Source organism: Selaginella moellendorffii, unplaced genomic scaffold, assembly GCF_000143415.4.
Source record: "Selaginella moellendorffii unplaced genomic scaffold, v1.0 SELMOscaffold_36, whole genome shotgun sequence".
NCBI classification, from domain to species: Eukaryota; Viridiplantae; Streptophyta; class Lycopodiopsida; order Selaginellales; family Selaginellaceae; genus Selaginella; species Selaginella moellendorffii.
The window spans coordinates 1,427,515-1,454,411 of record NW_003314297.1 but is presented as its reverse complement, the minus strand read 5'-3'; the positions used below and the strand labels follow the sequence as shown (position 1 = coordinate 1,454,411).

Sequence of the window (26,897 nt, the reverse complement as noted above, 5' to 3'; positions counted from 1 at the left end):
TAAGGGTGTGAGTGCATGGAATATGGAAAAGGGAAAACAGAAATATGCATATCAATTAGCCCAAAAACCCTAGCTTATATACTGGAACGAGTGGTCCGGATTGAAACCAATCCAATGGCTACCAAAATCCCACTATGCTAATATTAGTATATGGCATCGTAGCCATACACTTGGCCTTCATATCATCCCCTCCTCTCAGAATAATGGAAGGCCGTTAGGGTTTTTTTGTAGACAGGCCAAGATCTGGAGGAATGTCAGGAGGAGGCATTTGGCGGATCTGTAGATGGTATTAACTGCTCCTGATCCCTTTGTATGAAGCGTTTCAACCACTGCACATGCACAATCTCTGGAGGATCGGCCTGCTGGACGTCATGCCGAACCTCATAAACTTGCGGTCCAACTTGCTGCAACATCTGATACGGTCCTTTCCACTGCACAAGGAGCCCTTTAGATAAACCACGTACCGTAAGATGGGGAAAACGGACTAACACCAAATCATCCACTTTGTACTTTGCTGGTGGACGATGATGGGAGTTGTAGTGCCGTTGTTGTCCCACTTGTACACTGCCTAAGTGTTCGGCAGACTCTGCTTAGACAAGTGGAAGAATGCTCGTCAAATATTGATCCCACGACTTAGCATCGGGAGGTCGTGGCAATCGCGAAGGTAAACCCAGCTCCATTCGTAATATTGGATCATGACCATATAGAAGTTTATATGGTGAAGCACCAACAGAACTCTACACCCCTGTGACATAGGCATACCGAAGAGACGGCAAATAACCATCCCAATCCAAATGCTGAAAGTTCATATACTTCGCAATCATCCCTTTGAACGTCCGAATGAGCCGTTCCACTAGACCATCTAATTGTGGATGATAAGCACTCGTAAAAGTGTGGCGTATCCCCAACCAAGACATCAAAACATGAAATGCCTCAGCCATAAATGCAGGACCATTATCTGAAAGAATCCGCTCTGGACAAGAATGCTGGAACACCACTTGATTGAGTAGGAAATATCCAACAGCAGTTGCAGAGGTGCTAGTAAGAGCACCAACTTCCACCCAACGAGTCAAGTAGTTAGAAGCAATAATAACATACTCATTGCCAGCAGTCGACCGTGGAAAGGTCTCATAAGATCAAATGCCACCAACTCAAACAGACGGGAAACTGCAATTGACTCCAACCGTCCTTCCGCAGCACAAGGGGGAATATTACGAACTTGGCACCAAACGCAGCTACGCATATACTGGATAACATCACGTCGCATCTCCGGCCAATAGAAAGACCTGCGCAGCTTCTCGGTCACCCGACGATGTCCTATATGCCCACCTAGAACAAGAGAATCATGGTAGGCATGGAGAAACCGCGGAATAAAGACAGAAGGCACCACTAGCCGTAAATGATCATCAGGATCCGTCCCCACAAAATAAAGAAGGCCATCTTCAAGGTGATATTGAAAATGTAAATGCCGGAAAGGCAAGTCATCAGCAAGTGATGCAGGATTCTCAAACGCATCTCGAAGCCTTCGAATCCACGGCTCAATCTTTTGAGCCTTGCAAGCCTCATCAAGAGAAAGTAGATCTTGCTCTGCGCCTTGAGGACACTGAACGTCAAGTACAGCAACCGCCGACGCCACAAAATCCTCATCTAGAAAATCCACAGATACTGGAACAACAAGCTCATCAGAAACATGAGAAGAGAGTGGAGAAGGAAGAGGAGCTCGAGAAAGGGCATCAGCATCAGCCATAGAACTCCTTGGGCGATGAACAACATCAAAATCATATATCTAAAGCTTCAAAGCCCACCGAGTAATACGACCAACAAGGTTCTTCCGCTTCAATAATGAAGTAACGGTAGCATGGTCACCTTCAAGTAACGTCCAAGAACCATGTAGATATGCATGAAGTTTCTTGAAACCCCAAACTGCCGCTAAACACTCCTTCTCTATCGTGGAGTAGTTCACCTCTGCTAGTTGTAATGTACAGCTTATATATGCAATGGAATGACGCTGATCAAGCACACTCGGGCTTTCTTGCATTAATACACTTCCAAGACCAATATCAGAAGCATTGACGTGCAAAATAAAAGGTCAAGTGTAGTCAGGATATGCCAAAACCGAAGGAGTCGTCAATAGATCTTTGAGATCCCTGAACGCCCACTCACAATCCGGAGACCAGATGAAAGATGATGTTGATAACTTCAGCAACACTCGTAATGGTGCTGTGCGATCAGAAAGATGATCCACAAAACAACTAAGATACTGCACCTTGCCTAAGAAGCGCTGCACATCATTCACACACTTTGGAGTAGGGAACTTTAAAACGGCTACAAGTTTGTCAGAATCAACTTGCAAACCCTCACGAGAAATACGGTACCCAAGATAAGTTATGTCCTTGGACCTAAACACACACTTCGACCACTTCAACTTTAAATCAACATCCCGTAGCCAATCCAACACTTTACACACATCACGAATATGCTCCTCTCATGTCCCCTCCAAGTGAATCAAAACATCATCAATGAAGTCAGTAGTCACCTCTAGCATATCACAAAGAACTTCGTCCATCATCTACTGGAAAGTTGCTGGAGCATTGTTCAAACTAAACAGCATCACCAAGAACTCGTACAAACCAAATAGTGTACGAAAAGTAGTCTTAGGAATATCTTCTTCGGCCATCGGTACTTGCCAGTACCCAGAAGCAAGATCTAGCTTGGTGAACCAACGACTTCGCCCCAGACGATCCAAGAGATCAGTAGTGTGAGGAAGAGGGTACACATCTGGGGTCGTCACTTCATTTAACGGACGATAGTCGATGTAGAAACGAATACTCCCATCAGGTTTTGTCACAAGATGAGGTTCACATGCCCAAAGACTCCGCGACTTCCGAATAACACCCTTCTTCAACATCTCCTTGACGTTTGCATGTAAAATCTTGATCTCCTTGGGTGACCGACGACGAACATAAACCTTGATTGGACGAGCATCCCCGGTTGGAATGGGATGACTTGTGGCAATCTTGGCCCCAGATGATAGGTCAAAGTCAAAGAGATCAGAATACTCCTTCATGAGCCGGTCAACAGCTTCAACATAAAGATCGTTGGAGGGATTGGAAAAGGGAAGAGCAGAACAAGATGGAAACACAGGAGGAAATAGTGGGGGAACAAAAGTAATGGAAGCAGAGGTAAAAGTAGAGGGATGAAGAGGTACGAAAGTGAGAGGAATGGATGAAACATAAGGAAGTATGAGACAAAGGGGAGAAGCCTCAAAGTCACACTTGGCATGATTGCGCTACAACCAATCCATACCAAGAATGAGGTCAAAAGCTTGACTTGGCACCACCCGCAACGACTGCAGCTCAAGCTCGAGATCGCCCACACACACAACCAGGTCCGCCTCATCTCGTGCACATGCATGTGTACGGCCGTTGCCATAAAGAATGAAAACTAGGTCCGCTGCACGACGCAAGTGTAGACAATAACGTGTGGCAACAGGTCGAGCAATAGAAGATAAACTCGAACTTGTATCAACCAACATGAAGAGAATAATAGGAGACCTCTTGTTATAAAAACGAGCTTGGAAAGTAAACACTAGATGAACTGGTGCCGAGTGAACCCCTTGATGATACTCCCGAAAGAAAGATGGAGGGGTCACTAACTTATTCGCGCAAGGTCCCTCCATTACTCGCGCGACTCCTCGTTTCCCGGATGCACCGTGGTGTCCAAACCTTCCACTGCAGCAGCACCAACAGGACGTTGATGATGCCAAGGTTTCCACCCAGGAAATGGAGGTTGCCAATCTAGAAAGCACCGACAACGCCGATAAGTATGACCAACTTCATCACACGCTCAGCAACGAACATTACGGCCACGACCACGTCCTCACCCTTGTCCGTGGACTCGAGTAGCAACAGCATCAACCTCCATTGGAACAGGACCATCACTCATAGGAAGTGGAGCTGAAGGACGTGCAACGAGAAGTGGAAGAGGCGACGTTTCATAATGTTGTGCCAAGCAAAGAGCATCATCAAGGGTAGTAGGAGCAAGTGCATGCACAAATCCAACAAGATCTTGACGAAGTGCTGGCCACAACATTCCTATCTTGATCCACTCCGATATATTTGGCTCTGCACGAAGTAAAAAACTTCGAAAACAAACGCCAAATTGCATCACCGACTCAGATGGCCCTTAGCGAAGACGATGCAATTGTTGGAAGGCATCATCACAATCATCAGCATATCTGAAGGTGCATTTGAAGACGTCCGGAAGAACACCCCAATCCCCACGAGTGGCCGCGCTCAATCCATTGTACCACTGCAATGCTGTCCCTTGGAGACATTTGGGAAACTTACGCAAACGTCGAGCATCATCCCAAGAATGATATGTGGCAATCACCGTGAAGTGATCGAATCAATGGTACACATCATCCCTAGGATTCTTACAAAAGAACTCCGGCCGAACGCGAGGATTGGCACCAAGAGCAGGAGGAGTTGGACCACGTGCCGTGAATGCCGTCATCAATTGAGTTTGGTTGTTCAATTGCAAGCGCATAGCATCAAGCAATTGGACCAACTGCTGCTCTAGAGTCCAAGGAGGAGATTGCTGATCTGCCATAAAGATGAACGAAAAAGAGAGAGCAAAAGAAAAGAAATGACAAAAAGCTAAAAGGAAATAGTAGATTTAGACAATGCAAAAAGCTAGATCTAAACCAAAATCCTGAAAAGGAAGAACAAAATAAAGGAAATGGAAAAAGCTAGATCTAAACAATGCAAAAGCTAGATCTAAACCAAAATCCTAAATCCAAGCACTCTTCAAGAACAATAAAGGTGCCCCTCATCTCCTCTAATGTGAGTGCATGGAATATGGAAAAGGGAATACAGAAATATGCATATCAATTAGCCCAAAAACCCCAAGTTATATACAGGAGCGAATGGTCCGGATTGAAACTAATCCGACGGCTACCAAAATTCCACTACGCTAATATTAGTATACGGCATTTTATAGTTGTATTTAGATTTTTTATAATAATTATTTATAAAGATAAAGGAAGTATAAATAATTTCAGTAAGTTATATAGTTTTAGCTAACAAATTTGTAGATTCATATAACATGTCTTTATTCTATATAAACCATATTATAAAATAATTGAAAATTTATTTATATTTAAGTTTATTTTTATAAAAACATTTATATGTTACTTGACTTGATTTTTATCAGAAACTTTTATATTAAAAGAATAAGAGAAACATTCTAAGATAATTAGACATAAAGAATTCAGTATTAAAAAGATAAATAAGTAAGTTAATTGTTTGACTAAAAAATATTTAAAATATTTTTAACTAGCAAAAAAAAGAACATATAACACAACTATAAAATGTTACATTATTTGTTGGTAGGAGTAAAATTTAATTGATATGCACATATTAACTAAATGAATTTTATATATATATATATATATATATATATATATATATATATATAGTCTCTATTAAATAAATATTATATTCTGCAACAAATTTTTATCTAAGCATATTCGGGAGAATATATTTCCATAATATAATCAATCTATTTTTAAAATTTTTAAAGTTGCTTTCGAAATATTAGCTTTTTCATTGATGTGGCACAATTATGTGGCACTGATGTGGCACTGATATGGCACAAAACACACTCTTGGCGCAAGTGCACCATGGTGAAGCGTGCGCCACTTTTCCTATTTAATTTATGCCGGGGTTAGCTCCACCCATCCATGGATTCGCTACGGAACATGCTCGCTCCCCCCTCCTCCGCCTCCGCCTCCGACGAAGAGGGAATCAAGAATCAAGTTCTAATCCCACGGGTAGGTTTTTTTTCCCTCTCTTTGTATCGTGGACTTCATCGTTCCTCGTTCCTCGCGTGCACAGCAAAAGGGAGCTTTTCGGAAGCTCCTGGCGTTTTTGGGCCCCGGTTTCTTGGTGTGCATTGCTTACATTGATCCCGCTAATTGTACGTGTGCTCTTGCTTTTTCTCAAACCCGGGTTTCTTATTTATCATTTCCTTCCAGTTGAAAGCGATCTCCAATCTGGAGCACAGTACAGATATGAGGTGCCCTTTTTTCTTTGTTTGATTCGTTCACGCCATCTTCTCTCAGCTCTTGTGGGTTGTGCTCTTTGCGTCCGTGGCTGGATTGATCATTCAATCGCTCGCTGCCAACTTGGGAGTTGTAACTGGTAAGGAGCGAACTTTGCGATTGCGAGAAAACTTAGCGATCAGTTCTTTTTTTATATCAGGGAGGCATCTAGCGGAGCACTGCAGGACTGAGTACCCGCGGCTAGTGAAATACGTGTTATGGATTCTAGCCGAGGTGACGATCATCGCATCGGACATTCCCGAAGGTCTGGCGCATTGTTTTTCATCGCAACACTTAAAAACTCTTGTCCCTGGACTCTTGGCAGTGATCGGCACCGCATTCGCATTGAACATGCTTTTCAGCATACCGCTTTGGATCGGAGTTCTTCTCACCGGAGTGAGCACGCTGCTTTTGCTTGCGTTGCAACAATATGGAGTACGTGATGTTTTTCTTCCGTTTTTTTCTGGTTTTCTAAACTTTGTGAGAGCACTCCAGGTCAGGAAGCTGGAGTTCGTGGTGGCTCTCTTTGTTTTTGTCATGGTCGGCTGCTTCTTTGCGGAGCTGGGCTATGCCAAGCCGGAAGCTAGTGAAGTGCTCAAGGGGTTTATACCGAGATTGAGCGGCCATGGCGCAACTGGAATCGCAATCTCTTTGCTCGGCGCGATGATCATGCCGTAAGCTCGATCAATGATCGTGCTTCTTCCAACGCTCTAACTTCTTTTCTTTGTGTGACAGGCATAACCTTTACCTCCATTCCGCGCTGGTACTAACTCGAAAAATCCATCGATCGGAGGAAGCTATCAAGGCAAGATGGAGATTTTTTTCTTTTGCTCTTGCTAAGCTTTTATCTATGGATTCACAGGAAGGATGTAGATACTACCTTTTGGAGTGTGGATTCGCCATCTTCCTCTCCTTCCTTATCAACGTCTGTGTCATCTCTGTAAGCGCGACGGTGTGCTTCAGGCCGGATCTCTCTCCAGAAGACAGAGACAAGTGCTCCGACTTGGACCTCAACCAGGCCTCCTTTTTGCTTCGCGTAAGTCACCAAAGCTTCCATTTTTCTCTTTTGTAAGCTCGGGTTCTTCCTTCCCTTTAGAACGTTCTCGGGCAATGGAGCAAAGTCATATTCGCAGTGGCGCTCCTGGCATCTGGAGAGAGCTCCACCATCACGGGGACTTACGCGGGGCAGTACGTGATGCAAGGCTTCCTCAACCTCCGGCTCAAACCATGGATGAGAAACTTGCTCACTCGCAGCGTTGCCATTGTTCCCAGCTTGGTGGTCGCTCTTATCGGAGGCTCCCGGAGCGCTGGACAACTGATCATAGTTTGCTCGGTAAGAAATCCAAAGAAAAGAAGAAACCATCCATTCTAACTCGTATCAACTTCCAGATGATCCTATCGTTCGTGCTGCCATTCGTGCTAATTCCACTCCTGCGTTTCACAGGCAGCAAGCTCAAAATGGGAGCACACGTAAACTCTCTCGGGGTATAACTGGTTCTTGTTTGATATCTTTGCTTGTGTTGCTAAGATCATCGTCTTGGGCAGATTATGATCGTCACTGGTTTCATCGGTGGCTGCGTGATGACTGTCAATGTCTACTTCCTCGTCTCGGCTTTCGTGAAGTGGCTGATATCGAGCCACACTCTCCTGGCGGGGCGTGTTATTCTCGGCATGATCGTCTTCTCCCTGACGCTGCTATATCTCCTCTTCATCGCTTATCTCAGCTTGCGGCCCCTCTCGGACACAGCGTGCTTCCCAGACCCGGCCGAGACGAAGGACCTCGAGAGCGAGGTGCTGGAGGATGAAAAGGCGGCCGCGCAAGTCTTGAACCGGACAGACATCTTGAAAATGCAGCTCCCGGGGGATGTGCTCGCGGAAGACTCCGAGTGAAGATCATCTCATCCTTCCGCCCTCTAGGACGTCGATCATGTTGTACAGCCGCTTCTCTGACTTCTCTTGGATCTGAAAGCGGGGGAAAATCTCACTTTTAACAGGAAGGCAAGGAAAATGACAAAAAAGAACTTTGCACCTTCTTAGATAGGAACAAGACGGCATCAACTGTTCCCTGAGCGTAGATACTTCGGCCACAAACATTGTGCTTGAATTCAAAGAAAACACTGCAAAAGAGATCAATCAAAAGAATTTTTTTTTGTAATGAGAGATAACTTACGTGCCATCTGGTGACATAATTTTGTAGGTGTGAAATGCATGGCCATTAAGATACTGTTCCGGTACTCCCATTCTCGTCATTTGCTCCTTCGGATCCCTCACGAGCTCCACCTGGAAAATCATCAAGGAATGCAATGTACAATATAAACTCGTACGAATAATTCTTCCAACCTGCTCGTCCTTAAAGTCTAGCCCCAGCTTGCGAAGACTGGAAATGACTGCTAAAGCAGTGCCCGAAACATCAGCTTTGGTAGATTGATGGGACTCAGTCACCTGATTGATTGTTCAAGTCAGTCAGTACTACATTCCCCAACTTTTGCGTACCTGGAGAGTATATCCTGAGAAAGCTCCAGGGAATTGCTTAGCCATAATCTCCATTGCTGCTACGAAAGCGACGACCTGAGAAAAGAGAAACTAAACCTCCAAACGATCAAAAGAACAAGAACAAGTCCACCTGTTTCCCCATCTGTGGCGCAATGATAGAGTAAATTCCCGATTTTCTTGCTACATCCAAGAGCTTCTCGCGATCGCCCCCCGTTGTTCCCATCACAAAAGGGAGCCCGTGCTTGCAGTAAAACTCCGCATTGTCTAGAAGACAACCCAGTAAGAACGAGAGAAAAACACCGAGAGGAGGGATTCCTTCCTTACCATTTACAGCGGCAGGAAGAGTGTAATCGACAACGATGACATTGGGATACTCCGTGATCACCTCCTTGACAACATCCTCTCTCTCGGACACTTCCCGGACGTCCACCTCCACATTCCCAATCACGACTCTCTTGCCTCCTCTCCCCGGCCCTGTCAAGCTCAGGGGCACCAATCTCAGCCCAGCCGCCACAGCGGCCTCCGCCACAGCCTGCCCGACCTTGCCTGTGCAATCGTTCACCTGGAAATGGATATTTGACCCCGGAATCCCACACAAAGAGAGATGCCACTCACCATCACCGGCGCCGCGGCAAGGACAGGACTCTCTAGATTCCTGCCAGGCATCTCCACCGAGAGCCGCGCCGAGCACCTGGATCTTGCGCACCTGCGCTTCCTGGATTCCGTATTGGCGAGCGGCGCGATCGGGCGAGCGCCGGAGCGGAGAAGAAGCGCGCACATTCTAGCTAGCCCTAGCGAGCGATCGCGAGTGGGAGCGAGAGAATAAATCCCGGACCCAGGGTGTCCTTAGCAAAGCCCGGTCACATATAAAAGGCCCCCCTTGATAAGCTTAGCCTCATCCTTTGGCTGCTAGGGCTTGGCGCTGGGCGCGACGATGTCGCATTTTGGGCGATCGGGGCCGCCGGACATCCGCGATACGTACTCGCTCCTCGTCCTCAACATCACCTTCCGTGAGTGATTTCTTCCTCTTCGCTCCTCCCAGCGCTCGCGCTCGCGCGCTCTCTCGCGCGCTAGAATCTGCATTGGATTTCTAGGGTTTCACGGCCTCTCGATGCCCGTGTTGCAGGGACCAGCGCCGACGATTTGTTTCCTTTGTTTGATAGATATGGAAAAGTGGTTGATATTTTTATCCCAAGAGACCGGAGGTAAAGCTCGCAAATGTTGGCCTTCTTGCAGACAGTGTCCTTGATTTTTTCTTTTCTTTTCTTCCTTCGTGCTTTCCAGAACCGGGGACTCGAGGGGATTTGCTTTCGTTCGTTACAAGCACGCTGACGAAGCTCAAAAGGCAATTGAGAGGCTTGATGGTATGCTTCCATACTTTGTCTTGTAGTTCTTTGTTAAATTCTCGTGCTTGGTTACTTCGCAGGTAAGAATGTAGATGGAAGAAATATTGTTGTCCAATTTGCGAAATACGGCAGGAACGATGAGTCAATGTGAGTGAAACGCTCGGATGCTCTTGGTGGTTTTTTTTATTCTCTCTTTCTTTTCTTTTCTGCAGCCACCGTGGAAAAATAACTTCGTCCAGTCCAATCTGGCGCAGCCGGTCCAGGAGCCGGAGTCCTCGGAGAGGAAGGTTAGAAACTTTCGGACATTGAAAATTTTTCGTTGGATAGATGGAGACTTAATTCTTCTCTCGTTGATTGTAGAAGGGATTATGACGACTACCGAGAGAGAGATAGAGACCGAAGGCGTAGCCGTAGTCGCGAAAGATACGAACGCGAGAGATACCGCGGGCGTGACAGTAGAGATTACCGGAGACGGAGCTTTAGCCGCAGCCGAAGCCGCAGTAGAAGTAGAGGCCGTGGCCACGACTATCCCCGAGACAATCGTGACGGCGGCCGCGATGGCCGCGATGCTCGTGATGGTCGTGATGGCCGCGAGGGGCGAAGACGATCCCGGAGTAAATCACCCGAGAGGCAAGCGTCTCCAGTCATTGAAAGGTGGTGGCTTTGAACACTAAGCGCTTTTTTTCCCTTGCTAATTCTTGCTTTTGTTTTGCAGGAGCCCGTCGCCTCAGCCTCGTCGTAGCGCTTCTCCAGCTCCCAGGAGCCCATCGCCGGTGCGAAACTTGGGCCATCGCAGCGTCTCTCCGAGAGCAAGTCCATCGCCGGATGCGAAAAGTCCCGTGAATGGCCGCCATTCTTCTCCTAATTCAGAGCCTGAGGTTTGCATCTTCTGATCAAAAGCTTGCACCGATCACCAACAATTTCGGTTCCATCGCAGGAATCCTAATAAGCGAGCGGTGGCATGCGCCTTTGGAGTACCTTGTTAGAGCTATCCGGGGGTGGACAGTCTTAGTAGTACTCATGGAAGCTGTCCGAGGGACATCTAGCTGAGTGGAGGTGGCACCTCAGCTGGTTCGTCTTTACGTTGCATTTTTTTTCTTCTCTTGCTCTCTTTCTCACTCTTCTCTCTCGCTCTCTCCCTCTTTTCTTTCTTTCCATCACTATGATGTATGTTTCTCGCTTATTGGTATGGGAAGGCTGTTGTTGTATGTTTGTCTTGCATCTGTGGAGTGCTTTGCCTGTGTGCAGTCATGCTAACGAAATGCTTCTGTGCTTCGTCCACTTTTAGGGGGGTTTTGGTAGTGCTGAGTGGGGTCGTGCCAAAGTTGCTGCTGCTACTGCCGCTATTGCCGCTGCTGCTGACTGCTGCCTCGGAAAAAAAGGAAAAACGACTCTAGGAGGATCGCTGGTGCGCGTAAAAATGGTGCCGTTGTTGGTGACGCTGTGTTCGTGACTGTTTGCTAAGCTGATACCCCAGGGCAGTAATGATCTCTTTTTTTTTTCTAGTTTTCCATATCTTCTTCTTTGGAACTAATCCTTTGATTGTTTTGCTGACCTATCTCTTTAAGCGGGTGTCTTAGCAGGAAAGACGCATCAGCTCAGCTCAGCCATTAGCGACTATGATAAAACAGAAAGAACAAAGAAAAAAAAGTAACAAAGATAAAAGAGATGACACCCTTTGATGATGAGAGCCTTTTGGAAAAGTTTTCCTTCGGGGCCCAACACTCTTGACTTTGGCGATAATAGACTATAGTTTTTCGCCGCGCTAGTTTCCAGGGTCAGAGCTCTCCAACAGGCAAGCTGTGGCTAATCCGCGACTCTTTGAGATCCTCTCGTGTGGCGCCTTTTGTCCTTCGCTGGGCCGATTTGGCCAATGGTTGACTGGTGCGTGTGGGAGATATAATCTCTGGGGATTCTCGTCTTTGATTGTTCTCTCGTCGCCTTCGATTGGGGTGGAAGCCAAAGTAGCAAGCATCCAAGATGGCTGTTTTCGATTGCGTGCTGCTCGTGTCGATTGCTTTCCTCGCTTTGGCGCGATCCGTCCATGGCGGTGTTTCCTTCGCGAGCTTGCCGAGGAGCTTGGTCGTGACGGTGGCGATGAACGAGCAAGGGCGCTTCTTAAACTGTAAGTAGAGAGCTCTTCTTTGTTCTTCGTGGTGTTCTTCGCTTACCTTGGTTCCGATCAGCCGTGGAATCCGGAAAGGACCGACTCCTGATCAACTGGTCCGTGAATTCCTCCGTCCCAGCTCCCACAAACTTCAAGAACATCAAGCTCAAGCTCTGCTACGCGCCGCCTAGCCAGGAAAACCGCGGCTGGAGGAAGAGCACCGATGATCTCAAGAAGGACAAGACGTGCCAATTCGACATCGCGACGCAGTCCTACGCGGGCGCCGCTGGAAACTCCACCGAGTGGCTCATCTCCAAGGACATCCCGGGAGCGCTCTACTTCGTGCGAGCTTACGCGATCAACTCGACCGGGAGCCAAGTCGCGTACGGGCAGAGCACGAACGCGGCCAAGACGGAGAACATCTTCACCGTGATCCCAATCACCGGCCGCCCCAAATCGCTCTACATTGCCACCGCTTGCTTCTCCCTCTTCTCCGTGGGATCGCTCGCGATCTTCTTCACGATCGAGAGGAAGCTCGCCGCTGCCAAGAAGGGGAAATAGATCGATTTGTCTGGATCTTTGTAATGAATTTGCGAGAGCTAATCTCTTGGAAAAAAAAATGCGACTTTCTTTCTCTTTCCACGATTGCGAAACTCCACACGTTTTTTCTTGTGGCCACTCCACCGTCGCAAGTCAACGCTCTAGATTCAATCTAGCGCACACGTGGACAAAAGAATATTCTCGAGCATCGTCTGGGTTTGAAAATTTGAAATTAAGGAACATGCCCGGCGCTCGAGTTATGCCCGACTTGAAGCACAAGGAATTGAGAAATCACGGCTAGAAATTCCCATACGCGCTTCAAGAACAAGGGAAGGGCTCGCGCTTCCCAGATCTCCAATCGCGCCAGCGACGGCGACACAATGCTGCTCAGGTTCTTGCTCCTCCTAGCTCTGATCATTCTGGTGTTCGCGCCCAGCGGCAGCGATGGGCAAGCGGCGCCGCCGAGGACGAGAAGAAACTGCAACTCCAATCCGTTGGTGTGCTTGAATCCCAGGAACAGGCCCGCCGGGCCGATTTGCTGCAACAGGCGATGCGTCGACATCTTGGGCGATCCGGCGCACTGCGGGCGGTGCTTCAATCGGTGTGGGTTTGGATTCAGCTGCTGCAGGGGGCGATGCGTGGATCTGGATCGCAGCAGGAGGAACTGCGGCACCTGTGGGAACGTCTGCCGCCGACCGCTGCGCTGCGATTTTGGCATCTGTGGCTACTGAATCAGATTTATTGCCACATAGTTCGTCCCTCAATCGATCGATAATATAGAAGTCTCTATAAATATTCGTGGAAAGAGGTATTCATTCCCTCCCTGATTTGTTCGATCTATCCGGAAATAGGATCCTATTGAAGAAATAACAACAGCGCATGAAGAGCACAGCGACCAAAAATCCCGATTTGTTCCGAGAGGATTTAGACGAGCTTGTTAATAGGCTGTGGAAAATAACGCGATCTTGGCTTTGAATCACGGTTTCCTTCGAATAGCTAACTTTCAAAGCTCAACATAGAGTAGTTTTTACGTCATGCAGTCTATGAGATGATTTGTCTGCCCACTTCCTTAGATTCCAGCGAATTCTAAGCAAAGTACTACCGTGCTGTCATTGACTGGAGACTCTTAAAAGTTTTTAAAATCATAGTAGCTAACCATTTCGACCCCGGACTACATTTGAGCTCTCCAGCTAAAAATGATAATCAAAGTCAATGTAATGTCAATGAAAGTCATGGCTTAGCACATATTTGTCTATGACACGTCAGCTGATATGATACAAAATTTCACTAATTTGCACTCAAGTAGAAAAAGAAACAGAAACTTTCACTGAATTCTGAGCTGCTGTTGTTGTTGCTGTTGCTGCTGCTTGGCTTTTGCAGAGAAAGTGTTCTCTTTTGCCCGTGCCATATGCTCAATCCTCTGCTGCGAGGCCGTCTGCCTCGTGTCTTGCCCGTCCCTGATCACCGTTAGCCATTCCCCTTGCTGCTGCTGTTGCTCATTGCTAGCTTGAGCTCCACCGCCACCGATTGAGAACCTCTTCATCCGCTCCGCGAGAGAAGTAGCAGTAGAAGCGGTGGATGGCGCTGGCGCAGCGCTACTACTACTGCTGCCAACGCCGCTCTTCTTGGAAGTGGCGATGGAGGAAGAAGACGAGGACGCTTGAGGCGGTTGCATGTCGGACGAGAAGCTCACGCTCTGCTTCTTGATGGCGGGCTTGAGAGAGGGCTTGGGCGTGCGGAGCTCCGGCGTGTCCTCATCGATGGTTTTCAGCGGCTGAGGAGGCGGACTCTCCGCCGTCGATTCCCTGGGCTCTACATGATGAGGGCCGTCGATCCCAAACTGGGCGGGATATGGCGGGGGTGTCGCCGGGGACGACGACGCCGTGGAGGGCGACGTCGACTGCTCGGCGCAAACTGGGCAATTCATGGTGGAGAAGAAGCGCGGCTTGTCCTGGATGCAATCGATGTGGCAGGAGTGATTGCAATCCCAGGGCGCCACCGCCTCGTCCTCGACGATCACGTCGTGGCCACAGATCGCGCAGGCGTTGGCGCCGCCGGCGGTGGTGGCGCCGGCGGATCCCTGCGGCGCCAGGAAGAGCTGGCGGTGGGAGAGATGCGCGGGGCGGACGCACTGGACGAGGAAGCGCGGGGCGCCGCTGGGCGAGGATTCCATGGCCTCGGCGGCGAGAATGGACGCGTTTGCGTCGCCCGGTGGGAGCGAGTAGTGGATGAATCCCTGCTGGTCCATGGAGGTGGCCATCTTGTGGAGGTGCGTGGCCAGGAGCTGCTTGGGGACGTTGACGAGGAGGCCCGCCTCGCGCACCCAAACCCTAACCCCCCGCGTGGACAGTCGCCTCACTTCGCCCAGGAGCCACTTGTGGCGATTGCAGCGCACCGCCACCATCTCGCCCTTGGCGTACTGGATCGAGAGCGGCGAGGGCAAGGGGAGACACGATCCCCCCGCGGCCCGGGGTGTGGTATTGGCGGAGAAGGAGGGATTGGGAGAGGAGGAGGCGGAGCTCATGGATGATGATCCCGGGGGCGTTTGCTGGTGCTGCGATGGGGCGAGCGAATCCCATCGGGGGCTTGTGGGGCTCTCGGGGTGGGAGAGGTAGCGATCCAAGCTGCTGGGCGCGTAGTCCTTCTTCTGGCTCTCCAGCCAGTCGGCGATGTCTACTCGCTTGGTGCCCATTTGGGGGAGAAACATCGCCCAGCCCTACAACAATATAACGGAATGCCCCTTCACATTCCGGGGAAGCGCGAAAGTTCGAATATGCCAGAAGCATCCATACCCAGACACGTGTCGGGTTTGAGAATGCGCCACGGACCCTCACACGTGGCATCTAGTTTGCTTGTTCTCCGCGGAGTGAAAAAGAAGAGCATCGCAAGAAGGATCCTAGGGATTGTGTTTCTTTGTGACTAGAATCGATCGCGATGAAGCAAGCACCAGGGCAGGACAAGGGGGTTTCCGTGGCGGAGGGCCTCAAGAACGCGGGCGCGACGATGCAGGAGAACTTGGAGAAGGCGGGAGCAACGATCTCAGCGCAGGTTAGGGTTTTTTCTTTTCTCGCTTAGAGTTTGATCCCCGGGATTGCAATGCGCGATGTATGCAGGCCGAGAAGATGAAAGGGGCAGGGGACGAAGAGGCGGGCATCGCCGCGGATTTGACCAAGGACACGCGCCAGGCCGCCGCCACCGACCGAGCTGAGGCCAAGAAGGCGCAGCACCACGAAGAAGCTAAGAATCCAGACGACCATCCAGCTCCATTCACCAAGACACCGTTTGTATAGAAACACTTCAAAGAAAATAGTTCTTGTCATGTATGATCCACATCGGTCAAACAACCATTGTGAACGCCGCTCATGTGATATCCTTCTTGGAGAGCCAGCTGTGCAAGATCAGGTCAAGATCGGCTGTAATCATGGATGCTAAATCTAAAACTTGCCCTAAAGATTCAAATTGTACTCAACTTAGTATTGTTATTAAGAGAAACGTGGGTATTCAAATTTGAAGATTAAAGGGACCATGAGTGATAAGGTTTTGAATTTGCATCTGTATTCTTAGGTGTTCAATTAAGCATTGCAAGACCCTCAAAAACATATCTTCTTTCATTGTCTTTGACTTGATGACTTCACACCCAACCAAGCAGCCAATTCACATAAGCGGGAAAGCTTTCCTTTCTTACTGCCACAGTAGGCAAGGTTGAATTCCTTGTCTCCACCTATATTCATTCACTTAACTGTTTACAGGGTTTTATAGTGCCCACCAAGAAGCATGTACAACACCAGCATCTCTATACTGAAAACCTTCAACCTCATCAAAGAGACAATAGGGTGCAGATAGTGCATTTGTCCCTATACAGTGTGAAGGGAAGAAGCTTGGATTGCCAGGAGCGCGCTGGACCCCATATGAAGTCCGACATCATGATGAGAAGGGGATGATTTCCAAAGATACACTGCTCTAGTATTGGCCTCAGCCCCAGCCTCTCTGGTAACTCGACTGATCAATGCATTCCACGAAAGTCAAGCAGTTATTGATCCAGCACACCGTTCAATATAAAAGATGGCAGCCATTAAAAAGGTTATTTTTGTGGGACAGGGACATGTTGCGTCTCAACAGAGCTCTCCATTTTGGTGGATCAATGTGGAAATCGTCGAGTCCACACATCTGGATCGAGCTTAAAGCGACAACGCTGTGAAAGGTGGCAAGTCATACGGTCTCACGGCACTATATTACCGAGGATCTCGTTGGACTCCTCCCCTCAATCTTTACAGGTTCGAGGAAAACAAGCATTTCACTGTCAAAGCATTATTTCAAGTGGACCATATAAACAAATCTATACATATTGCTTTCATGCCTTTAGAAAAAATGTATAAGGATTTAGGGCATATCAATAAAATTTTAACATAGAATAAAAAAAGCCCTACAAACGGGTGAATTATTTACGGACACTCTGTTTTTAGGGTTCTAGTAGAGGCGCTCTGGAGAGCCAGCAACCACATCCTTGTACAAGCTGCGACCTTCACCGCCCTCCACATCCTCGCGGTGCTTGGCACTGCCCTCCAGGAATGGCTCGCCTGATTCGCCGCGCATGCGGTTAAGGCTCTCCTGCGCGCCACCTCTCAGAAATTCGCCGCCATGGCCAGGACCTTCGCGCTCCAGGCGCTGCAGCGTTGAGATCCTCATCAGGTTGACAATTCCGCCCAGAACAAGCAGCGCCGCGCCCAGGATCGCAAACCAGGTCGCATTGCTCTGCGAGAAGACAGAAAAATTTAGGGTTTTGAAATTGAAAAGAATCGAGTCCATTACCTGGAGCCTCCTCTCCACCGTCTTGGGCCAGTATGGCAATCCGATCACTCCTCCACACAGCAGTAGCGTGCTAGCGATGACGAAGCACACAGTGACCCCCCGCTCGTAGGCCTGGACGCCCAAGCTCGCGCGCTCGTAGAGCTGGAAGATGTTGTGGATCGACGCGAGCAGCCACAATGCCGGCCCCGCGATGAGCATTCTCAATCCGTGGACCGCGAGGGAGTTCCTGGTGTGATGCGAGTACCTCCCCTTGGCAGTCTGCACGATCGATCGATCCAGGGGATCCAGAAAATTCAAACCAGAGACTGGAACTTTTTGTGCTTACCAGGAGCAAGAAGAGCAGGCCCAAGAACACGAGGAACGATCCCAGCGCGGTGACGACGGGCACGGCGATCTCGACCAGGATGTACTGCGGATCCACCTTGAGCAGCTCCAGTTTGAAATCCACGCCGGCGAGGTGGGCGTATAGATCATGCAAATTAACAAGGAGGATAAGGATGGATCCGGTGAGGGCGAGGATCAATCCGAGCTTGCTGTTCTCGTGGCTGGGGAGCTGGAAGATCAAGCCGGCAAGGATGAGCACCGCGCCAAGAACATAGATGAATCCATTGATCCCCTCGAGGAGCTCGCGGTAGCCGCCAGGGGCGTAGAGCCGCGCTGTGCGCGAGGAGACGAGCTTCACCATGGCGAGAGCGCTCCTTCCCTAGATCGATCGACCAAGGAGTTTTAGGAATGGGAGAGAGAGAGAGAGATCTGGCGCAAGGAATCAAGAATATGGAGCTCTTATAGCTGGGAAGGGATGAAGATGAGGGGAGGATAGATGTGATTTTGCTTTGGCAAGGGTAACAAGGGAATCTGGGAGGTGCGGGCGCTGAGCAACTGCCAAGTGTGTGTTTGCATGGCGAGCGTGGCACGTCATAATCCACGGCTGCTAATGGGACACCATTATTATGTTCATGCATATCCGAGCACGTGACCTTGACGTGGCTGCCACCTGGTCCTTGCGCTACTGACGTGGAATGCGTTTCGTGCTGCCAGCTGTCCCTGCCGGATATTTCCTGGGTGCTTTTGGGCCACAAAATGTCGAGCTAATAAGCGGTCTAGAAGCTTCTCATGGATGCCACTTTAGGGTTTAACAGTGATTTGGGGGTTTTCGTGTTGGTGGAAGCAGCCGGATAGCAATGCCGAGCCCGGTGAAGAAGGTGAGCGCTGGATTGATGGAGATCCAGGGTACGAGGAAGCTCGGTGTACGTATGTGGGGGTATTTGCCGGCATCGTCGCCGCAGAGATCACCGATCGTCGTTCCCACCAAGGTGTCGCCGGCGAGCCCCGACGATGGGTGGAGGGCTGTGTGTAGTGGAGGTTGTGGTTTTGCTCTAGCTCTCTCAGGTAGGAACAGAAACGAAACAGTCGCAAGAATGCAGATGGAATGAAGATGGGTATGCAGCCGCTTGAGTGAGTGAGTTCTTTCCCTTTGTGTTACAAGCCTCTCTTTCTTTTTTGCCGTGGGTCTCGTTGTTTTCTCGAGCTTATCCGCTCGATCGATCTCACAGTTTTTCTGTTTGTTCTGTGCCTTGTTTTTAAGTTGCAGACTCGGTGAAGTTGCTGCTTTGAAGACCAACAAAAAAAGAGAAAAAAAACACTGTAACCATCCAGTTTTAGCCCATTGCCTGCCTGTTTATTGCATTTTCCAAATGCCTCCTTTAGCTGACATCCTTTTCCTTTTGTATTGATGCTCTTCGTTTTTCTCGGTGGCAGTTTTGCAGATGCCAGAGCTTATCTTCTTCAGTAAAAAACAATAAAATTCTAACTTTGTGTTGTGGCTTTTGTTGTTTCTTCCTTTGATGGATCCTAACACAACAGAGAGTGGAAAATTGCATACTTGGGGCTCGACTGATGATCTTGGGCAGTGTTACCACATTTCCGGAAAACACCAGGTATATTATATTCTGCCAACTTAACTTTGTTTATCTGCAACTTCTGTGTTCAGGAGCATCCGGAACCTTTCCCATTACAAACACCGCCAGCGATTTTTGCAGCTGCAGGCTGGGCCCATTGCGCTGTTGTGACAGGTTAGTGGAGGTTTGAGCATCGGGAAAAAACCGATCTTTTCGTTTCAGAGACTGGCGAAGTGTATACGTGGGGATGGAAGGAATGCGTTCCAAGTGACAAAAACTGTGTGGAGCAGGGTGTTTCGGGAGATCCTTACGACTATCAAGGACGAACCGAAGAGTTAAAACACGTGGAACCCGACTTGGACTCGAGTCCCGGGCACTCCCCAGAGGCGCGTCGTAGGCTGAAACGGGCTGGACCCGACCACAATTCTCCAGAGAAACACCGACTAGGATCAAGCAGTAGCAGAGTACAGAGTCCTCGCAGTGCTCTAAAGGTCAATGACAAAGTTGATTCCAGCAAGAAACGCAAAGTCAGCACGGATGAAGCTGGCTCTCCTGACAGTCCTGGAGCTGGTGTCGACGAAGCGGTGGTAGCACCTCTGTGCTGTGTTCCAATGCCTGCCAAAGTTATTCTTGTCGCAACGGGAGGGCGACATACTTTGGCACTTACAGGCAAGTTTTTCCGTGGCTTTTACTTTCTTTCGTTCACTCTGTCGCTCTCATAAGCGTTTTGTTTCGGATTTTAGACACTGGCCAGGTATGGAGCTGGGGATATGGAGGCGAAGGTCAGCTGGGCCTGGGTACTCGCATGCGCACGGTCTCGTCACCGCAGCCAATACCGCTGGAGCCGTCAACTTACTGGCTGAGAAAAGGCAACAGGGCTGGTGCAGTAAAGCCACCGGGTAGTTATATAGTTGGAATTGCTTGTGGTGGGCGACACAGTGCAATCTTAACAGGTTACAAGCTTGACGATATCTACAAGTCTGAAAGTTAGTCTAAAAGTTTTTTGCTGTAGATGGTGGAGCTGTTCTGACTTTCGGATGGGGACTCTACGGCCAGGTAACGTTTTAGCTGTTTTACTTGTCGTGTCCTGAAGAAAAGTCCTGTGTTTCAGTGTGGGCAAGGCAGCACAGAAGACGAGCTCAGCCCAAACTACGTGTCTTCTCTTGGTGGTCTCCACGTTACAGCGATCGCATCTGGGCTTTGGCACACACTGTGCATCACAGATACTGGGGAGGTGTACGCTTTTGGTGGGAATCAGTTCGGACAACTCGGCGTTGGGGGCGATCACTCGGAGGTGGTGAAAACTCTTGATCAAAAATTCTTCAAGCTTAACTTAACCACTGTCTTGTTTGCAGACGCTCCCTAAGCTTGTAGAGGCCGCGGTGCTGGAGGACGAGTGCGCAAAGTCAGTGTCCTGCGGTGCTCGACACAGCGCAATAACCACAGGTACTGAGCTCCACAAAAATCCGCATTTCCAACCAGAAGTTGGTTTTTTTGTTCTTTTGAGCAGAAAAGGGGAAGGTTTTTTGCTGGGGATGGAACAAGTATGGCCAGGTAAGTAGCTGTATTCTCTTTTTGCTTGCAAAGCCCTCTTGATGATTTTGGAAACTTGGCAGCTAGGACTTGGCGACACGGGCGACCGTGATACTCCTCATGAAGTTCCGCTCGAGCACCGGGCAGTAAACGTAGCGTGTGGGTGGTGGCATACTCTCGCGCTCACAGACCAACCGTGATCGATCAAGGAGTGTTTAGCTTGATTGTAAGATATTGTTACCAGTGTTGACCCTTTTAGGCCAGTCAAACCTGGTAAAAAGTGTTTCATTTCTTACTTATTTAATTGACTGGCATTGAGTTTTAACTGTAGCTTTAAAATAGGTTGTGACCTAGATTTCTGGCAATGGCTGTGGCCAGAGCGCCCGCGAAGGTGATCCTGTGTGGGGAGCATGCCGTCGTCCACGGATCCACTGGCGTGGCCGCCGCCATTGGGATCTACACGCGCGCACGGATCGAGAGAGGTAAGGCGCGAGCTCTGGCGCTGGCTGCTCGTCTGATCCCTCATCGCCCAGAGCAGGAGACTCCCCCAGCTTTCTTCTCGTGCTGCCTGATCTCAATGTGACGCTGGAGTGGTCGCTGGATTTCATCCGGCAGGAGCTGGGGATTTCGGCGCTGCAGGAAGTGGATCCCATGGCTGTGCGGCAGGATCTCGCAGGGAAACTGGCGGCATTGCTGGAGAAGCGAGGGACTCGTGGAAATTGTGAGCTTCCTCCCGAGTTTTCTGGTGGAAAACTAGCAGGAGTGGTGGCTGTTTTGTTCCTCTACGTCTCCATCGTCGGGTAAGAAGGAAAGATGGTTTTTTCTTCTCTTTGACAGGAGCCAGAGGTTCTTCCAGGTTGAAGCCGGTGGTCTTGACGATCGAGTCGGAGATTCCCATGTCTTGCGGGCTTGGATCCTCGGCAGCTCTAGCAGTCTCAGTGGCTGCCTCGCTCCTCGCTTTCGCTCGTCCCCAAAAGGATGGGAAACTTGCTGGGAGCAATTGGATCGGCGTTTGCGAGGACGACGCACGGCTCATCAGCAGCTGGGCTTTCGAGGCAGAGAAGATCATCCATGGAAATCCATCCGGGATCGACAATACAGTGTGTACTTTCGGTAGTTCTTGCTTTTCTTTTCTTCGTTTACACAAGATCATGATCTTGGCAGGAAACGTTGTCAAGATGAAGAATGACAAGAGAGAAGTGCTCACAAACCTGGCCTCGCTGCAAATGCTTATCACGAACACCAAAGTTCCCAGAGACACCAAGAAATTGGTGAGCGGCGTTCGTCAGCTCAAGGAGAAGCACCCCAAGGTCATGTCTGGCATCTTTGATGTTATCGATTCCATCTCGGAAGACTTTCTCGGGATCCTCCAGTCACAGCCCGCGACTGTAAGCAAGACTTTCGCGTCTCCCCAGCGGAGAATTCACTCGTTTACGTGCTTCGCAGGATCAGTCCCAGCAGGAAAAGCTGGAGGAGCTCGTCGTTTTGAACCAAGGTCTTCTTGGAACGATTGGAGTGAGCCATGCGTCCATTGAGAAGATTTGCAAGATCACAGCCAAGTACGGCTTGAAATCCAAGCTCACCGGAGGAGGAGGTGGCGGCTGCGTGATCACTTTACTTCCAAGAGGTAGAAAGCTTTTCTCAAGTCTTCTTTATGTTCTTCTCCTAACCCTCGCTCGCTCGTGCAGGACTGTCTCCAAAGGTCTTGGAACAAGTGAGCGACGATCTAAACAGCTCTGGGTTTGAATGCTTACAAGCAGAAGTTGGTGTTCAAGGAGTCCAGATTTTGCAATAGCATCAAAGGTTTGCCCGATTTAAGACTGGTTTTTCTCCCTGAAGCACTTGGTACATTCGCACGCGAAGCCGTAGTCCGACAGCATTGCTTGTCTCTCGGTGTACGATAAATCTTCCTCCTCGATGTATGAGGTGAAAATCTGAAAACCATTTTGAGTGAAAACAAGAAAGAAAGATTTGATTCACCTGTTCTCCTTTCATGATCTTCCTCGTCGCAATTATCACAGCATTGCCATTTATGTCCTGAAAAAAACTCGAGTCAAATTGTGGTCTATCCTCTCTACAAAACAGACCTCATCTCGCTTAAAAGCTTTCGCATTCGGCTCGCAAGAGTGGTTTATGCAGCTGTGCAATGCGAAAAACCCAGAACCTGGAAGTACATTCAAATTCCACGAATAGTTCTGGACGTTAAACCCACCTTGGCAGAAGGAAGCGTACTTCTCGCCCAAAGCCCAAACAGTGGTCGAGTAATTTGTTCTGTTTGTTCCTGTGATTCAAAGACGTGGCACTAGTCCATCCATGTTATCTTCTAGTTACCTTGAGAGCTGGCTCAAGATCTTGAATGTAGAGAAAGTAGTTTTCAACGGGTGAGGCGACGACGACATCTCTGGAAAAAGCCGTGTGACTCGAGATTCTCAACGACAGAGATGGCTTACAGGTTGTTTAGCTCGAACATGCCGATGATGCTCCCATAAATCTCCAAAGAAAAAACTGGTGGTGTCAAAGAAAACGCCAAAAGAAACAAAGGTTTAGGATACGAGGTGCAAACTCCGGCTCCCACAGCGCAGCTTTGAGCTGGCTCAAGGACTAGAAAAAACATGAACATGTTAGTGTACATAATCGTTATGCTTTGGAACTTACTGCTTCCGCTACTTCCTTGATTTGGCTCCTGAAAGATGCTTCTTCTAAAGGATCAACGTCGTCTGGAAGAGCCACGGCTTCCCACCACCTGAACTTGGCGAAATTAAACTCTTACGAAGCGAAAAGCGTACTTACAGACGCTTTTCTCCCATGGCAAATGGTTTCCACGCCTCAAGGAGTGTATTTCGGTCTGTAACTCCACTGCTTTCAGAAAGCTTTTTCGTGCGAAGCATAACCTTCGCAATCAACTGCACAGAGAACGTAAAACATAGTCGCAAAACAAAGAAACAAGCGAAGGCTACCTTGCTGGCCAAATGGAAAATGTCGTTGGTTTCTGGAGAGGATGAAAGTCAGGACGAGTAGAGAACAGCAGTTTACCATCAGCAAATTCTTTGAAAAGAACAAGCTCGTCCCTGTGTTGTGAAACACCATTGCAAAGCAACGAGTGGTGATCATGCCAGGCCCTTTGTGCACACGATTTGCTACTCGCAAAAGGAAGCAAGCAAGAGTTATGAGAAGGAAGTCGCAGCGCATTCACAAACTTACCTGCAGTAAATCTCCGAGCATCCACCAGAGCACTTGACTACCTCCGGTAGCAAAAACTTGTCTCCATGAGGAAGAGAGAAACCATCACCTTTTAGAAGAGCTAAAGCTTCCTCCGAAGAAACACCATGCCGGTGGTGGTCTTCTTCTTCATCTTCGTCTTCGTGATAGCAGCACGAGTGAGTCTCTGGAGCTTCAAGTTTGCGTTGTATTTGGAGCTGGATGGAACCGACGTAGCGAAAGCAAAAGCCACACACAACCGCATCGTTCTGTCCATGAATGAACAAGAACAAGAACAAGAACTCGTAAAGCAAAACAATTCCAATCAAATACCTTGTTATGGCTGTGCTGTGCAGCAACGAGAGGCTCTTCGATCAAGATCACCTCTTCCGCGTCAAAATCTCTCTCGGCAAAGAGGCCTGCAAGATCTCCAAAGCTAGAATTCGCGAGAGAAACAAGCACAGCGATACCTTTCCCCATCGTCGCGGTAGATTTCACGCGCAATGCGGCACCGGTCAGCTGAGAATAATACTCCTGATGCATCAAATCGTGTCAATCCACAGCGCTTTGTCAGGATCGAGCCTCGAGTTACCTCCATTTGCTTCCAAGGAGGAGAAACGAGCAGCGCGCCACCGTCCTCCATAGCCATGGGCGATAAACCCTAACAAAAACCTCCGCATTGGAATTAGGGCATCCTTGCCAGATGGCTCAGCAGAGGCGCCGGCACAGCAGCGGTGAGCGCCAGGCTCGTAGACCAGGCTCCAATGCTCTTGAGAAGGCTGGAGATTCCCAGCAAAGCACTGGATCGCGGTTCAAGCACGGCATTTTGGCCTTGGTGCTTGTTTTCTTCTTCTTAGCGTGGTATTTCCATTATTCTAGAGATCCACTCGCTAGTTCTTTGGGAGGAGGTGAGGATCTGTTCTACAGAGATATCTTGAAGGTATGCTAAATCGATTTCTCCATGTTTTCTTCATCCATCGCTTTGATTTTCTCCATTTTCCTCAGGCAGCATCGCGAGCTCCGCGTGTTGGAGCTAAGAGAAAGCTGAATGGCACTGTTCTCGCCTATGTCACGCCATGGTTAGTTCTTGATTGATTGTTCTTCTTTCTTTCTTCTCATGGATGATCTTTTGTCGCAGGAATTCCAAAGGATATGATATGGCAAAAAAATTCCGGCACAAGCTCACTCATGTTTCTCCTGTGTGGTATCAGCTAAGAAGGTAGGCTTTGCTCCTCACTGTTGTGTAAGTTGATTGTTCTGTAAATTCTGTAGAGATGACAAAGGCATGAGTTTAGCGGGCAAGCATGATGTGGATCAAGGATGGATTTCCGAAGTGCGAAAGCAGGGATTTCCACTGGTATGATCTTATAGTTTTTATGTGTATCTATCAAGTTTTTGGTCTTGTGATTCTTATGATAGTTACTTCTTTCAGTGACCATTTCGCGCAGATTGTTCCGCGTGTGGTGCTTGAAGGCTGGTCCTTAGACAGCATGCTTGTGAGTGCAGACGAGAAGCAAAAGGCAATCAAGCTAATCCTCGAAGAGTGCAAGTACGTGAGTCTTTCATCTTTTTCTTTTTTTGTGATTTTCTCTTAGGGAGCAAGCTTACGATGGCATCGTGCTGGAAGCGTGGAATTCCTGGGCTTCTTACAGAATACTCGAGAACCATCGTTTACGTGAAAAGGTTTGTAAGAAACAATTTCAAGAACATTGTCTGACAACAAGAAATCTACAGGCTCTAGCATTTATCCGAGAACTTGGCTCGTCCTTACACAAGCTCAACGCTGCCAGCGCCACCCGTCCATTGCAACTCGTGCTCGTTATACCACCCGAGCGTGGAGGAGGTCCGGAAGAGTTCACGCGAGGGGACCTCCATTCTTTGCAACACGCCGTCGATGGCTTCTCGCTCATGACTTACGATTTCTCAAACGCTTATCGTCCAGGCCCGAACGCACCGCTTCCCTGGATACGCTCCTGCCTCAACTCTTTACTCGCAGGGAAATCCAACGAGGTCTCTTCCAAGATCCTGATGGGAATAAACTTCTATGGAAACGACTACGTTCTTCCGCGAGGTATGCTAGAGCTTCTTGCTCGAAACACTTTCTTAACGCTAGTTTCATTCTAGGTGGTGGAGCTATTGTTGGCGACCAATTCTTGGAGCTTCTCAAAGAGTACACTCCCAAGCTCGTATGGGATTCGATGAACCGAGAGCATTACTTTGATTACTCCAAGGATCAAAACAAGCACAGGGTCTACTTCCCCACTGCCAAGAGCGTTACTTCGAGGCTAGAAGAGAGTGTTTCCGCGGGTGTTGGAGTTTCTATATGGGAGATTGGCCAAGGCTTGGAGCATTTCTTCGACCTCTTGTAAAAATGTCTTGCGTGGTATCATTAAAAATCCAAACCATCTGAGGAATCACGATGCATGTCAACTATGGCCATGGCCGCGGACGCAATTCCACTCACCCAGAAGCGTTCCAGCCAGAGCGTTTTCTCAGCTCCAGCAGCGCTATCCCTGCCACTTCGATTTCATTCCATTCTCGTCGGGTAGGAGATTCCTATTTGTTAACCCTACTTTTCATGGAGCTATTGTTGGCGACCAATTCTTGGAGCTTCTGATCCCGGGATTCGGTGCACTACTTTAAGGATCAAAACAAGCACAGGGTCTACGTCCCCACCGCCAAGAGCATTTCTTCCAGGCTAGAAGAGAGTGTTTCCGCGGGCGTTCGAGTTTCTATATGGGAGATTGGCCATATAGACCTCTTCGACCTCTTGTAAAAAGTTTTTGACTAGTATTATTAAAAAATTATTTAGCAACACTTGGTTTGCTTAATAATAGTGTTATTCTTACTTGTTAATCCAATTGATTAAA

At 48.7% G+C, this 26,897-nt stretch overlaps 9 protein-coding genes across 14 annotated transcripts; 6 read left to right on the top strand and 3 right to left on the bottom strand.

The window, feature by feature from the left end:
* Nucleotides 1-5,712: 5,712 nt before the first annotated feature.
* LOC9653080 (metal transporter Nramp6) lies at nt 5,713-8,254 on the top strand. The gene is made up of 12 exons (XM_024683051.1): nt 5,713-5,833; nt 5,898-5,979; nt 6,038-6,078; nt 6,125-6,203; nt 6,264-6,368; nt 6,429-6,538; nt 6,599-6,777; nt 6,839-6,908; nt 6,966-7,139; nt 7,200-7,436; nt 7,493-7,588; nt 7,649-8,254. The coding sequence occupies exons 1-12, from the start codon at nt 5,744-5,746 to the stop codon at nt 7,991-7,993; spliced, it is 1,608 nt and encodes a 535-aa protein (XP_024538819.1). The 5' UTR covers nt 5,713-5,743; the 3' UTR covers nt 7,994-8,254.
* Nucleotides 7,921-9,424, bottom strand: LOC9653307 (probable 4-hydroxy-tetrahydrodipicolinate reductase 1, chloroplastic). 2 transcript variants are annotated; one of them, XM_002978057.2, is made up of 8 exons: nt 9,212-9,424; nt 8,921-9,158; nt 8,727-8,860; nt 8,597-8,671; nt 8,444-8,545; nt 8,274-8,383; nt 8,133-8,220; nt 7,963-8,065 (listed from the first exon to the last, which is right to left on the bottom strand). In XM_002978057.2, the coding sequence occupies exons 1-8, from the start codon at nt 9,374-9,376 to the stop codon at nt 7,997-7,999; spliced, it is 981 nt and encodes a 326-aa protein (XP_002978103.2). In that variant the 5' UTR covers nt 9,377-9,424; the 3' UTR covers nt 7,963-7,996. The 2 variants fall into 2 exon arrangements, with proteins under 2 accessions (XP_024538820.1, XP_002978103.2); XM_024683052.1 differs by having other exon boundaries at nt 7,921-8,065; nt 8,274-8,545.
* Nucleotides 9,425-9,500: 76 nt separating this feature from the next.
* LOC9653306 (serine/arginine-rich splicing factor SC35) lies at nt 9,501-11,150 on the top strand. 2 transcript variants are annotated; one of them, XM_024683053.1, is made up of 8 exons: nt 9,501-9,606; nt 9,723-9,801; nt 9,881-9,960; nt 10,023-10,089; nt 10,155-10,229; nt 10,306-10,596; nt 10,658-10,820; nt 10,880-11,150. In XM_024683053.1, the coding sequence occupies exons 1-8, from the start codon at nt 9,531-9,533 to the stop codon at nt 10,886-10,888; spliced, it is 840 nt and encodes a 279-aa protein (XP_024538821.1). In that variant the 5' UTR covers nt 9,501-9,530; the 3' UTR covers nt 10,889-11,150. The 2 variants fall into 2 exon arrangements, with proteins under 2 accessions (XP_024538821.1, XP_002978290.2); XM_002978244.2 differs by having other exon boundaries at nt 10,303-10,596.
* A 553-nt stretch (nt 11,151-11,703) lies between these two features.
* LOC9653079 (high-affinity nitrate transporter 3.1) lies at nt 11,704-12,689 on the top strand. Its single transcript, XM_002978243.2, has 2 exons — nt 11,704-12,067; nt 12,129-12,689. The coding sequence occupies exons 1-2, from the start codon at nt 11,923-11,925 to the stop codon at nt 12,608-12,610; spliced, it is 627 nt and encodes a 208-aa protein (XP_002978289.1). The 5' UTR covers nt 11,704-11,922; the 3' UTR covers nt 12,611-12,689.
* Nucleotides 12,690-16,943: 4,254 nt separating this feature from the next.
* On the bottom strand, nt 16,944-18,254 carry LOC9653305. Its single transcript, XM_002978055.2, has 3 exons — nt 17,724-18,254; nt 17,399-17,656; nt 16,944-17,341 (listed from the first exon to the last, which is right to left on the bottom strand). Exons 1-3 carry the CDS (start codon nt 18,081-18,083, stop codon nt 17,057-17,059), a joined length of 903 nt encoding a protein of 300 aa, XP_002978101.1. The 5' UTR covers nt 18,084-18,254; the 3' UTR covers nt 16,944-17,056.
* A 252-nt stretch (nt 18,255-18,506) lies between these two features.
* Nucleotides 18,507-21,154, top strand: LOC9653304 (ultraviolet-B receptor UVR8). 3 transcript variants are annotated; one of them, XM_024683184.1, is made up of 10 exons: nt 18,507-18,787; nt 19,262-19,335; nt 19,389-19,470; nt 19,519-19,965; nt 20,040-20,249; nt 20,309-20,352; nt 20,408-20,590; nt 20,652-20,742; nt 20,807-20,850; nt 20,913-21,154. In XM_024683184.1, exons 1-10 carry the CDS (start codon nt 18,580-18,582, stop codon nt 21,027-21,029), a joined length of 1,500 nt encoding a protein of 499 aa, XP_024538952.1. In that variant the 5' UTR covers nt 18,507-18,579; the 3' UTR covers nt 21,030-21,154. The 3 variants fall into 3 exon arrangements, with proteins under 3 accessions (XP_024538952.1, XP_024538953.1, XP_024538954.1); XM_024683185.1 differs by having other exon boundaries at nt 18,670-18,857; nt 19,157-19,335; XM_024683186.1 differs by having other exon boundaries at nt 18,687-18,787; nt 19,157-19,335.
* A 4-nt stretch (nt 21,155-21,158) lies between these two features.
* On the top strand, nt 21,159-22,814 carry LOC9653077 (mevalonate kinase). Of its 2 annotated transcripts, XM_024683193.1 has the most exons (6): nt 21,159-21,311; nt 21,368-21,629; nt 21,686-21,942; nt 21,994-22,217; nt 22,276-22,456; nt 22,518-22,814. In XM_024683193.1, exons 1-6 carry the CDS (start codon nt 21,194-21,196, stop codon nt 22,622-22,624), a joined length of 1,149 nt encoding a protein of 382 aa, XP_024538961.1. In that variant the 5' UTR covers nt 21,159-21,193; the 3' UTR covers nt 22,625-22,814. The 2 variants fall into 2 exon arrangements, with proteins under 2 accessions (XP_024538961.1, XP_024538960.1); XM_024683192.1 differs by having other exon boundaries at nt 22,276-22,814.
* On the bottom strand, nt 22,521-24,723 carry LOC9653303 (histone-lysine N-methyltransferase ATXR2). Its single transcript, XM_002978054.2, is given in 16 exon segments — nt 22,521-22,763; nt 22,810-22,866; nt 22,917-22,993; nt 23,042-23,077; nt 23,080-23,110; nt 23,161-23,230; nt 23,280-23,334; nt 23,382-23,430; nt 23,485-23,572; nt 23,620-23,732; nt 23,787-23,818; nt 23,863-23,966; nt 24,031-24,296; nt 24,361-24,446; nt 24,498-24,561; nt 24,620-24,723. Coding segments are annotated over 16 exon segments (1,305 nt in total). The 5' UTR covers nt 24,677-24,723; the 3' UTR covers nt 22,521-22,643.
* Nucleotides 24,697-26,457, top strand: LOC9653302 (chitinase domain-containing protein 1). Its single transcript, XM_024683190.1, has 8 exons — nt 24,697-24,967; nt 25,033-25,106; nt 25,166-25,246; nt 25,300-25,384; nt 25,476-25,576; nt 25,623-25,710; nt 25,762-26,098; nt 26,152-26,457. Exons 1-8 carry the CDS (start codon nt 24,731-24,733, stop codon nt 26,394-26,396), a joined length of 1,248 nt encoding a protein of 415 aa, XP_024538958.1. The 5' UTR covers nt 24,697-24,730; the 3' UTR covers nt 26,397-26,457.
* The last annotated feature ends 440 nt before the right edge of the window (nt 26,458-26,897 follow it).

Excerpts from the sequence above, each read along its gene's own strand:
- LOC9653079 (XM_002978243.2), top strand. The coding sequence starts at position 11,923 with ATGGCTGTTTTCGATTGCGTGCTGCTCGTGTCGATTGCTTTCCTCGCT. Across the intron at positions 12,068-12,128 it reads GCAAGGGCGCTTCTTAAACT|CCGTGGAATCCGGAAAGGAC; the intron begins GTAAGTAGAGAG and ends GGTTCCGATCAG.
- LOC9653307 (XM_024683052.1), bottom strand. The coding sequence starts at position 9,376 with ATGTGCGCGCTTCTTCTCCGCTCCGGCGCTCGCCCGATCGCGCCGCTC. Across the intron at positions 9,159-9,211 it reads TTGCCGCGGCGCCGGTGATG|GTGAACGATTGCACAGGCAA; the intron begins GTGAGTGGCATC and ends ATCCATTTCCAG. Across the intron at positions 8,221-8,273 it reads ATTATGTCACCAGATGGCAC|TGTTTTCTTTGAATTCAAGC; the intron begins GTAAGTTATCTC and ends TCTCTTTTGCAG.
- LOC9653080 (XM_024683051.1), top strand. The coding sequence starts at position 5,744 with ATGGATTCGCTACGGAACATGCTCGCTCCCCCCTCCTCCGCCTCCGCC. Across the intron at positions 5,980-6,037 it reads TTACATTGATCCCGCTAATT|TTGAAAGCGATCTCCAATCT; the intron begins GTACGTGTGCTC and ends ATTTCCTTCCAG. Across the intron at positions 7,437-7,492 it reads AACTGATCATAGTTTGCTCG|ATGATCCTATCGTTCGTGCT; the intron begins GTAAGAAATCCA and ends ATCAACTTCCAG.
- LOC9653304 (XM_024683184.1), top strand. The coding sequence starts at position 18,580 with ATGCCGAGCCCGGTGAAGAAGGTGAGCGCTGGATTGATGGAGATCCAG. Across the intron at positions 20,353-20,407 it reads GATGGGGACTCTACGGCCAG|TGTGGGCAAGGCAGCACAGA; the intron begins GTAACGTTTTAG and ends CCTGTGTTTCAG. Across the intron at positions 20,851-20,912 it reads GATGGAACAAGTATGGCCAG|CTAGGACTTGGCGACACGGG; the intron begins GTAAGTAGCTGT and ends GAAACTTGGCAG.
- LOC9653302 (XM_024683190.1), top strand. The coding sequence starts at position 24,731 with ATGGCTCAGCAGAGGCGCCGGCACAGCAGCGGTGAGCGCCAGGCTCGT. Across the intron at positions 25,385-25,475 it reads GAAAGCAGGGATTTCCACTG|ATTGTTCCGCGTGTGGTGCT; the intron begins GTATGATCTTAT and ends CATTTCGCGCAG. Across the intron at positions 25,577-25,622 it reads CTAATCCTCGAAGAGTGCAA|GGAGCAAGCTTACGATGGCA; the intron begins GTACGTGAGTCT and ends ATTTTCTCTTAG.
- LOC9653305 (XM_002978055.2), bottom strand. The coding sequence starts at position 18,083 with ATGGTGAAGCTCGTCTCCTCGCGCACAGCGCGGCTCTACGCCCCTGGC. Across the intron at positions 17,657-17,723 it reads GCCTGCTCTTCTTGCTCCTG|ACTGCCAAGGGGAGGTACTC; the intron begins GTAAGCACAAAA and ends TCGATCGTGCAG. Across the intron at positions 17,342-17,398 it reads CGGTGGAGAGGAGGCTCCAG|AGCAATGCGACCTGGTTTGC; the intron begins GTAATGGACTCG and ends GTCTTCTCGCAG.
- LOC9653306 (XM_002978244.2), top strand. The coding sequence starts at position 9,531 with ATGTCGCATTTTGGGCGATCGGGGCCGCCGGACATCCGCGATACGTAC. Across the intron at positions 9,802-9,880 it reads TTTATCCCAAGAGACCGGAG|AACCGGGGACTCGAGGGGAT; the intron begins GTAAAGCTCGCA and ends CGTGCTTTCCAG. Across the intron at positions 10,230-10,302 it reads CGGAGTCCTCGGAGAGGAAG|AAGGGATTATGACGACTACC; the intron begins GTTAGAAACTTT and ends CGTTGATTGTAG.
- LOC9653077 (XM_024683192.1), top strand. The coding sequence starts at position 21,194 with ATGGCTGTGGCCAGAGCGCCCGCGAAGGTGATCCTGTGTGGGGAGCAT. Across the intron at positions 21,630-21,685 it reads CTCTACGTCTCCATCGTCGG|GTTGAAGCCGGTGGTCTTGA; the intron begins GTAAGAAGGAAA and ends AGGTTCTTCCAG. Across the intron at positions 22,218-22,275 it reads TCCAGTCACAGCCCGCGACT|GATCAGTCCCAGCAGGAAAA; the intron begins GTAAGCAAGACT and ends CGTGCTTCGCAG.